General features: G+C 36.9%; 1 protein-coding gene across 1 annotated transcript in view; it reads right to left on the bottom strand.

The window, feature by feature from the left end:
- Positions 1-11,602, bottom strand: part of ARHGAP42 (Rho GTPase activating protein 42) — a 147,662-nt gene that overhangs the window by 13,974 nt on the left and 122,086 nt on the right. The window contains exons 17-21 of the mRNA XM_030234309.2: positions 11,025-11,130; positions 6,661-6,820; positions 4,715-4,859; positions 1,700-2,080; positions 523-679 (exon numbers count right to left, since the gene is read on the bottom strand). Of these exons, the coding sequence (XP_030090169.1) occupies positions 523-679; positions 1,700-2,080; positions 4,715-4,859; positions 6,661-6,820; positions 11,025-11,130 (949 nt within the window). The remainder of the gene's footprint in view (positions 1-522; positions 680-1,699; positions 2,081-4,714; positions 4,860-6,660; positions 6,821-11,024; positions 11,131-11,602) is intronic.

Below are 11,602 nucleotides of genomic sequence, written 5' to 3'. Positions count from 1 at the left end.
TTCCAGTATTAAAGAAATAAAACTACACAAAAAACAAACCAAATCAAGCCCCAGATGTTAAAAATCAACTATTTATCATGCAGCAACTGAAGACACTTCAGAGCTGAAGGTTTGCTTTGTTTTCTTTTTCCTTCCTCCTATTTTCAACTTCCACAAATAAAATCTGATGATTTTTTCCGAGATAACAGCATAGACAGTAAATAGCATTTCTGCTATTTTCTGAAATATTAAATTCCAGAAGAACCAGAGATAGTAATACTAATCATTTTCCTAGGAAACATTTCTACCTTGTCTCCAGTCTAATAAAGTCAGTGGCAGTCTTTCAACTGACTTAAACAGACTTTGTGAAATCTTCTTTGTTTACAATTTAAACAAAACTAGATAAAAAAATTAAGAAATACAGAAATATTAAAATCAAGTATTCATGCATAATTTTTCAATTACTTATGAACATTTCTGGAATCACTTTATAATACACAATACTGTAACAACACAGATCTCCAAAGGGCCTTAATGACTTACACAGATCCTGGTCTTTGATAGCCATTACTGGATGCAGTATCTAATCTCAATCTCCTGCACATTTTGGGAGGCAAATCAGGGTTTGGTGGAGCCTTTAGTGTATCTTTGGTATCTGCTGAAGATAAGCTCTGTATAGATCCACTGCAGCTTTTGTTACCTAAAGAAAACATCAAATTATAGGGAACATTAAAGCTGATTTGAAGTTGTTACAAAACATGTATAACTGTGCCAAGCAAAGGTTGTGCTGTTGTTGTTAAGGTTTTTTTTCTTTTTTCAGGAGTCAAAAGAGGTAGAGAAACTACTTACTAAGAGCAAGGAGAAAAAAATCAACAGAAAGAATGAGGAAATGACACCGAAATTGAGAAGGCTAAAAAATTATATTCCAATTACATGGCTAGATAGTACAATCACTAAAAAGTGACAATAAAAGCATTTATAAAGCAGCACTTTGCATAAAATTGAAAAAAAAATCACAGGGAAATGGTTCTCAGGAAGTCAACTGATCAAAGCAGTGTGAAATCAGATCACAGTAATTTGTATGAATTAGCATTTCAATATCCACAAAAGCTCTATGCAGTTTAAAAAATACACCTCGGAGTAACTGACCATAATTAGCCTTAAACAATTGCCACTGTAACTTGATAAAGCAAATCTACATGTTTACAAACTGTACAGAACACAAAAGAAGCCCTTTTAATGAATATAAACCATGTCCACATGTGTTTTTCCAGGTGACTTATCAGTGGATTGCTGCCTTGTTTCCATGGATGTTCTGCAAGATGAAAACTGCATCTGCTTCTCTCCTTATGCCAAAGACCAACCAATGCTTAATAATGCTTTACACACTGTCATAATACAGAGATCCCAAAATACAAGCACAATACCTCTGTTATTAATATTTCTAATCTATAGTATTATTCTGTATCAAATTATAGTTGACTTGTAGGAGGATAAAGAGTGATCTAGATTTGAGAGATTTTTTTTTAAGTTGTGTGAACTGTGCAGGTTATAAGCAATGGAAATATGTCAGAAGCAGTTTGAAAACTGAAAAAACATACCACAAAAATTAAAAACAAGCAAACAAACAAGACTAACAAGTATCATTAGCTTTCAGACCCAGCTCTTGTTTTCTGAGACATAAATTAACACTGATGTGATAAAAGACCTTGGAAATTACCTTCAGCTGATGGAATTGATCTAAGGGAAGATGCTGAAGACCTTTTCAGCCCAGACAGACTGTAGGAACTCTTTTTGGTCAGGTCTGTTGGTGGAGAGGCATTTTCTGGTCCAGTGACAGAAGCTACACTTTGGCAGTCTGATTCCACATCTGTTTTGGTTGCATCCTCCTTTGATGAGGATTCTGGACTTGTAGTCCACAGGCCTGAACTTTTCTGGCCATTAGAAGAAGAGGGAGAGGCAATCCATGGAATCCCTCCAGATTTCTCCCTTGGCTGTGAGGGTGTGCACTTGGTGGTGCTGTTCTGCTCGGAGGAGTGAGAAGACAGAGATTCGATGCTGCCCATGGGGGTGCTGTCGGGGCTACTGCTGTACGAGTCACCTAGGGAGGAGGCAGGGGAAGGGAGAGACAGTGAAAAACATAATCTGCATTTTCTAATCATGTACATTTCTTTCATGCCACTCTTAGCTCTTTTGTACCTTACTTGTTATCAAATTAATTAAGCTGTGGTTTCCTGCATGAAGAACACAACTCTTTTTTATTTAAAAATTGAAGACTCATGTTACCCATTTACAGAGCATTAGTTCCTTGAAAGCTGCAAGATTGGCTGATGCATTTTTTGTTAGATGCATTTTCTGTAATTTTTTTATCATTCCTTACCCTATGAAACCTGTATCTCTTTTCTCACCCCATACAGATTTCCTCTATTTCCTGCAATATAATTGTGTCCATCAGTCGGAGCTCAGGACATCCCTCTGGGAGTCCGGAGTTTCCTGGGACCCTTGCCAGAGGGCTCAGAGACCCTGGCACACAGCCCAAGAACACCATCGGGTTCGAGGGCGGGCCATGGAACAGCTTGGCACCTTTGCATGAGGAGATAGAGGCCACGGCAGTGTAGATGGTATAGGGATAAAGTATTCACAGAGTGTAAATGTAGGTTTTAGGATTTTTGGTATAGGGGTTTCTGGTGACAAGATGGAGGGATTTGGGCGTGTCTAGCCTTTCTTCTTCTTCTCTACCTCCATCTTGTCTGGTGATGTTGGCACTTTTAGATTGGTCTAGAGTAGAAACTCACTGTCTAGCATAGATGATAGGTATTGGAAAATAACTGTAAATATTGTACACGTAGTTTGTAGTATATAAAGATAACACCGTCCTGGGGGCAGGCAGAGTGCCTCTGACTGTCCTGCCGAACGGATCTCGGCTGGACAGGGACAAAGAATTTTATAGATAAGATGTAATAAATAACCTTGAGACCGAAAAATGAAGAGCCCTGACTCCTTCTTCAGGCACCGGGCTGGGAAAAGAAACTTTGAACTTTTCTCGGGGTCATTCTGACCAGCTAGAGAGAGAGACCCCGGCAACTGGCAGTCCCTGGGTGGGCCACAAAAGGTGGGCCGAAGAAAAGGTGCCTAAGCGTGTGTGGGGACAAACAGCCGGACTCCACATCCATCCTTCATTTAAATGATGACTTAAAACCATCTTGTATTCTGAAAATGTTATTGCCAGAAGCCTTGGCTCCCTCTTACCTGCCACACCTAAAGATATTTGGTAAGAAGAGTACTTCTGTTTCTACCTCAGTGTTTCAGGGCACAAGTGAGATACTAACTGGAACTTGTTTACACAAGTGCTGAGTTTCAGCTAATAAGCAAAACACAAATGGAGAGCTGTTGGATCAGACCTAGTGGCAATCAAACTGCCACCAAACGTAGCATCACAGAAGTCATACAATCATTTGGGTTGCAAAAGACCCCCAAGATCATTGAACCCAGCCTTTCACTGAACACCACCATGTCAACTGAAGCATGGCACTAAATGTCTTGTCATTTCTTGAATTCTTGGAGGGGTGGAGACTCCACCACTTCCCTGGTAACTCTGTTTCAATGCTTGACAAGCCTTTCAGTGAGGAAATTCTTCCTGATGTCCAACCTGAGGCTCTCCTGGCATAGCCTGAAGATGCTTGCATACACTCTATGAAATACTTGCACAGAAATCACCCTTTTTTATACTGGTATTCATTCATTGCAGTTACACCGTGAAATACACCTGAAACTTGCCCAGTTTATCCTCTGGTGAGTGTAACTGACTGTTCCTTTGTAACTTCTTACTTGGGACCCCATGTCATTCACACTGGCAATCCATGTGCAGGGAGCTCTTGTTATTTAGTATTTAAACTCTCCCTGCCAGGAAACAAGTATCATAGGCCTATGGAAAGTGCAGCAGCTGGGCAAGAATATACTGAAGATAGATTTCTTAACATTACAGACAGAATTACTACAGATCCTCAAGAACAGATGCACTTTAACTGTGGATTAACTTACTGATCCAGTCTCATATAAATCTTTTTGAGGAACCCAGAGACACATAAATTCTTTAGGAAGTCTGTTGCAGTAGTGCAATTGTTAATGACTTAAGCTTTTATAAAGTTTCAATACTCCTTACAGGTTCAGCCAGTATGTAAAAAAGTGGTGACCCAAATGGATGAGAATAAATGAAGTAAAACGTTTAAATTACATCTATATAAAATTAAGTAAGCATTCTAAACAAGCAATTAATTATAGATAAAACTCCCTGCTGTTAAACAGTAATCCATATGATGAGTATACTGCTTCTCCCAGGAATATTAGAGTTTGTTTGAATTCCAGAAAACCTAAGAAAGTTTCAGTGGTTTTGACAGCTGAGGCAGTGGCTGACTTTGAAGCAATGACCACAGTTTCATGCATGTGAAAAAAGCCAAGTGATGGTTTTGATCTCCTATCCTTTACTGAACTACATTTGTTATAGGAGGATATAATGTTTGAACACTGCATGCAACACATGACTTGCCTATAACTAAACACCCTTCCTCATAAGAGAAGTGAGGAATGCAGCCAGTCAAGAGTGCTGCTGTGACTCACAGAGGTTAAAAAGCTGATGCTTATGATCATTGGAATACAGTATCTATAGGATATCATACAGGCAAAGTTAAAAGATGACATAAAAAGCAAGATAACCAGTATGGTATGACAAACTTACTGTCAGGATCTGCTAGACATGGTGTGTATCTTCCTTTGGGTTTACGTGAGCCTGTGGAGAGACAAATTGCTCTTGTTCTTCTTGAACTTGATCGGGACTGAGGCTGGGGAAGAGGAATATTGGGGTCTGGTGCAGTGTGAAATATCTGCATGATTAAAAAAAGGAAAAAAATTGCATTAAAAACCAGAGGTACTCCTACACTTTTATTATTAATCCATTTGTTTTCCTCCCCACTATGCTTGAAATTACCACTATCATAGTCTCATACATTACAAAAGAGTAAAGGCACAGAAGGCACAGGCTTTGCTTTGATCTCCTTTTACAACTCAAGAACCACAATACTGAGCTGTACTTAATATCTGTATTAATTTGTTGAAATAGATTTATTTTCTATCTCTTGTTAGGAAGAGCTTAACAGTTGAAATCGTAAAACAAAATAGGTGCCTACTAATGACTCTTCTCCAACAAGTACCACATTTTCTTAAATATTATGACAAAGTTGATTTTTTTTGCTCTGTGTTCCAGAGAAAGTTCTTATATATCACAGAAATATGTCACAGTCATAACTTATTACAATCAAATGTGGATTTCAGAAAGCTTTATTTGACTAAACAAGCCAAGTTTAATGAGGAACAACTTTTCGTTTAGGGCATCTCCTGGTTCTTATCTTTTACATACCACTGCTACCACTGGTCAATTTTGTACTTCAATGCTGCAGAAAAAACTCAATTTTTTACCATGCTATCCCCAAAGGCATCTCTGAAAGGATTTCTGGGCCTTCTAGCTATAGGGCAATCACAAAAGAAGACAAAGCTAACCATGAAAAAACACCTTTGTGCCATTCATAGAAGTGGAAGAAAGCAAATGTACTTCCACAGTAGGAAATACTTGGGTGGATATCTTGAGATGCTCTCAGAGTACATTAAAACTGTAGTAAGCACTAGTGAGTAGCACATCAATATAAAACCATATCTGTAGACAGAGAAAAAGAGCAGGAGTGACTTTAGACATAGTCTTTGTGCTGAATGAGCTCTGATTTTCTGGAGAAGAAATTCAGGGTTGGAAAAATGCAATATATATGTTTTGCAATCAGAGCCAAGAAGCCTATCAGGTTCATAGGCATTTTGAGGAGTCCCTATGAAATATGATACCAAGCTGTACTGTCAGCACCCACTGATCAGCCAGTGCAGGGGATCCTGGTATTGACTGGGAACTGCCCCTTAGCTGAGTAGTATGTGATGAAAGAAATTCAGTTTTTTCACTTTGTTTTGTCAGTCATCAGAGAAGATGACATAGCTCAACTAAGATCCCCAGAATAAAATTCCTTTTGAGTAAATAAGTAAAGGACGTCTTGAATATTTGGCTAAATTCTGAAATCCAATAGTTTAAAATTAAAACAAAAAATCTGGGAGGCCTCTCAGTGAAGCTGATACCAGCAATGGTAATGACTGAAAGCATGTGTGTAAGATTTCCTGCTCAAGTCCTTCTGAACCCTTCTAGTGACTAATCACCACCATGCAGCTGACATGGCCCCTAAGGACAGCAATGGCCAGAAACACTCTGACCTGATGCACTCAGAGAGAAAAACCTGCATTCACCCAGAGTGAACCTTCATACAATGGCAGCAAGAAAGAGCTGGAACAGCCAGGAGCAAAGTTATGACCTTCTCTTTCTGTTTCTAGATTCAGGAAGCAATTCTCAGAAAGCAACTGAAGATTCAGAGCAATGCCTTCAAAGCATGGAAAATTATGTCTTGGGTCTGTACCTTGCACAGCCATGAAAGACTTGCTAGGAATATAGATTCATAGCATGGAGTGGGAAGAAGCTATTATTTCTATTAATGACCTCATACACATTTTGGACTCTTTATTCTTAAAGACTTAATGATGGTAATGAAAATGAGAACTTAGTTCCACTTCATAACAAAACAGAATCTTTCTTTCTACCTTTTCATAATGCTCTATCAGAATTTCAACGACGATATTCTGAAACTTAATGTTCATCATAGCAGCCACGGTTTCTTCTTGTGCTCTCATCAGAGTTGGTCCAAAGATAACACCAAGGTTGGATACAGTCATTAGATTTTGTTGACTGTGCAATGATACCCTTTAAATGAACACAAACAATATGTGGTTTAATTGCTGTGCTAAACTATAATTTTAACAGGCAAAAACTTGCTAAGGCTACTACTTTTACAAGATCCCAAGTTCATGCCTCTCTTTAAAATACATTTTTAAAGCTTCCACTTATATGAGAATCAAGATAGAATGCAGTACAACTACTATGTTTCCATTTATGCTCCAATAATGCAATAACCTAATGGATAAAGAGTATGTCCTCCTAGAGTAGTATTTCAGTTCCTGATACACCTGACAGGGAAAGGCAACCGTATTTGGAGTTCTACACAGAGAGATTAAGAACACCTACACTTTAGAAGTCTTAGGGCAAGCACTATCTCTCTCCAATGATTATACAGGTCCTTACATTCTTTCAACTGGATTCACTGAAAATGCTGTATGGTAACAGATATACATATGTATATATATGTATATATATATAGCCATATACCTTCGTGTTCATGTAAAGGAATGAAGCTTAGTTACTGAAAACACCTTATTTGCGATAAGATCTCTTTATCAATTTGATGAAAGCAGGGGATCAATGGATTAAGTGAAATTATTGTTTCTGTGTGATAGATAATATTAGATGATCATAATGACATCTGGCTTTAAAATATATTAACCCTTAACTTCTGTATATTCTGTTACCACATAATTTACCTTTTCTGCCTTTTTTTTCTTTTTAATGTAGAATATAAAAGCTTAGTTTTCCCAATAATTTATCAGACAGTTAAATCTCAATCAGTAATAATCAATGCCCCATTTCTCTGGGCCAGAATTGCCAGTTAAAAACTGTATCATCATAGATCCTTTGAAACAACTGCCAGTTATTCCCCAGTCACAGGTGCCCTATTGCCTCATTTCTGAGGAATATTATGCCAAGTCAGGATTTTAAAATCACCTTAATGCCTAATCTTGTTGAATCTGTTACCAAATGGAACTTATTAAAGAGGCACCGGGTCCCATTTTCCTCTTCCTTCTCACTGCCATCTGCCACTATGATCAAGCTGAGCTTTTTTAGCCATTTCCTATGCAATTAAAATAACTCTTACAACTTTTAAAATTAAGAAATAGCAAAATCTATAAAACATTCCCTTCATATTTGGGACAGGAAGATTTCAGCACCCCATTTACATCAAGCAGTAGGAGAAATATAGGAAAGGGTTTTGTATAGGAGGTAGCACACTTATAAACTGCAGGAAAACAAATGCTTATCTTACATATTTCTTATATTGCTTCAGTAAGTTATCTCAAAACTTTCCAAGATGTTACCTCAGACAGACACACTGGTAGAGATCATTATTTGGAAGCCATATCATGAAAATTACTCCACTGTTAAAGCACATTTTTAGCTTAATCTAACTTTCTCTGAAACAGATCTTATGTTTTTCTTAGATGACTAAGGGTCTTTTGGGAAGTCCACTAGTATTTTAATGAAACTGGAATGTTGAATAACTCAGCTCTAGATATGCTATAAAAAAGCTTTAAAAAAATCCTCCCTTTGCAATGTTACTCTGCTGCACAGTAACTGTAGAGGTCTCTTACACAAATACTACAATTTTATAGCATAAGAGAGAAGGTGGTGTTTGTCTGGTGTTTGGACTTCCTTGGTTACAAATTTGGGAGCCTGGTTAATAAAAGAAATGGGGAATTCAATAACACTGCAGCAGGAAAGGGCATTCTACAATGCATTTCAAAGGCTCCATTTCTTGCAAAAGAGAAAGAACCCAGGGCTGTAAATGGATCATTCTGACAGCCACCTTCCCCTGACCTACTCCTACTGGTGCTGAGCTGCATCACTGACACAAGCTGAGGTAATCATGCATTTCAGGTAGCTGTAGGGCATTCATGGAAATGCCATTGCTTTCTCCTCAGAATCTCTTCATTTGTGGTACTGCCAGACTGCAGACTCCCAACTGCCTACCACAGAAAAGCACTGTGTTGTTAAATCATGCCAAAGAATGATTCATTCTTTAGAGTAGACATAATTTGACTAGACAGGTTTAAAAACCAATAAATAAGTTACCCATGTGAAAGTAACACCAGACTTGCCATCTTTGCCTAGCTATTGACTATGTATCCATGCAGTATCACCTCTCCCCAGGATGCTTTTTAGGATGCTTAGGTGCTTTTTTGACAGTTTTGTTTGTTTGTTTCTAGTATGATCTACATCCCACATCTGATCCTATTTAAATTTGCACGGAAACACAAAAGTCAATCTAGGCAAAGATGTAAAGACTTGAACCAAGAAATAAATAACATTATCCTTATTTTATAACCCAGAGCTAAAGTATTTTCACTTTGCTGCAAAAGCATTTATAAAGGAACTGAACAGCTAAAAGAAATATAGGGAAGGAATTATGCATTTTGAAATTGGATTTTCAACAAAAGAATGATGAAAACAGGAGGTTGGATTTTTTTCCTCAAGTTTTCCCATTTCCATAAAATTAGGCACTTTACCTGCCATTTATCTGTTCTTTGAAAAATCTCCACACAGTGACAGGAAAAAGATGAGGGAGGAAGATGGCTAATACACTCAAGAGACTAATTTTAAATTCAGTCTCATTAGAATTGCTAGCATAAACAACAGCTGGCAAATTATATGGAAATTAGAAGGGGTGAATTTTATGTTGGAAAGAAAAGTACTAAAGGCATTCAGTGTAAAATTAAGATTACATCTCTATGAAATGAGAATTATGACAAAGATGAGAAAAGCAAAAGTTAAAGAGAACAATTAAATAAGAGAATATTACAGGCATGCTTTTCTTTGGAATTGCATCTGAGATCACACTGAGAATAAAGAGAAAAGAAAGGAAAAGAAGAAAGTAATCCTTGCCTAACAGTAATTGCACTGATAATAAATCAGTTCCTATGCTTTTTCCTCTAATTTTGAAGCTTCCAGACCAGCAGCATTTACAAAATTGTTAATCCTTCATTAAATAATTTCACATTTTTGAGGGTTCTGAAGGAGTGTGTATTGTATTTTTTAGTTAATTAAACAATTCTGTGAGTAAAGAAACTTAGGAAACTTTTTTTTCATCTGCCTCTCCTAAGGAGAGGCAAGGTCTGCCTAATCAGGCTTTGGAGTGAATGCATTTACAGCAGCTTGTTATAATGCTAGTTCTCCAGGGGCTAATGACATAATGGGCTAAATTCATTTTTTTAGGGCTAAATGACTTCCTGTCAAAGAAATGTTCAAAGTTCTCATTTCTATAACAGAAAGCAAAACTGCATTAGGTTCCACTGTAGACAGCTTACTGCAGCCTGTAGCTCAAGCTGTAATCAAAAAAGCAAAACATCTGGGATGTAGTGAATTGAATGAACACAGCATGGACTCTTCTCATGTCTTCTAAATGTCTGAGTCATGTGAGCCTTAGCTGAACAACTACTGTTTCACTATTCACATCCCCAGATGACTGATAAATGTACTATACAGCATCCTAAATCAGATAGAATAATACATATTTAAAAGTACTGAGCAAATACCAGCAAAACTAACCAAAGATGTACAGAGACTTAAGAGAATAAATACTCGTCTTTTTTATCTCACAGCACATGCCAAGTGTAATTCTGTGGAAAGAAAAGGTCACCAATTTAAAGAAATGCAAAATGTTATCCATCTGAGTATTACAAATCAAGAGAATATTAATGGAGATTCAAAAGTTGGACATCTATGCAGATATCAAAACTATAAATAAAAATACTTCAAATTAATGCTTTCAAGTGATACTATACTTCAGACTCACTAGAGAGAAAAATAAGATCAAACATGAAGAACAGGAATTATCATATCATCTATCTCATTCTATCTCCTTTCTAATCTATCTCATTCCTGAAACCCTCTGGGACTTTGAGACAGATTCAAACCAGTTTTCCATCAACCTTGGCATAGTGTTAGGTGTTTCTTCTATTTAATTGGTTACAAGTTCTCTAGTAAAAGCACGAATGAAAACATTGACTAGGTTTATTTTATAAACATAGTTTGCCATCTTGGTAACACTAAATGTTTTTATTCTGTTTCTACAGAGAGTATTATTCCAGTTAAGTTGAGAACAATATTTCAGAAATCAAATGTAATTTCAAGTGTCATTGTTTCAACACAGAGAACAGATTAGGCAACTATGGCAAATTTAAAGCAGAAATGATAACATCTTACAATAATACCAAAGAGAAAAATAAAAATTAATTACTTGACCAAGTGCTTAATAAGGATGTCCAGCATCTCTCTGTTCTTCTCTGGTAATTTATGCACAAGTGCATGCACTGCCTCAACTCTGTAGTTCTGATCATCTGACTCTATTAAACAGAAAACAAATTGTTGATAAATCAGAACATGTTCTAAGAAGGGACTACAGATGGCATCAGTGCCTGTATGCTAACACAAACATGCATTAAGAGGAGTCAAACAAAATTAGCTTTCAAATGCTGAAGAAAATTTGATTATATTTATTACACTGTGAAATCTGTATTTCAAGGAACTCGCCTAAAGCAATTACTATCAATACGGGAACCAACAAATTAATGGCAGTATTGACTTGATGTGCAATTTCAGTGAAGCTTAAGATTTAATCTAAGAAATATAGATTAATATAGCTAAAATTATTTTGTGTCTTTTCTTTTTATAAAGACAAGAAAAATGGAGAAATATCTTCAAATTCTAAACTGAAGTCATTAGAAAAATGTTCTCTGCTATCTCTATATCCAATTACTCCATTTGGGAAAAGGAGTTCACTTTTGCCCTTTCTGATTTCTCAAGGCAAGCTAGGAA

Source organism: Serinus canaria, chromosome 1 (genome assembly GCF_022539315.1).
Source record: "Serinus canaria isolate serCan28SL12 chromosome 1, serCan2020, whole genome shotgun sequence".
In the NCBI taxonomy this organism is placed as follows: domain Eukaryota; kingdom Metazoa; phylum Chordata; class Aves; order Passeriformes; family Fringillidae; genus Serinus; species Serinus canaria.
Note: the sequence above shows the minus strand (reverse complement) of the source record. Positions and strands in the feature narration are given on the sequence as shown.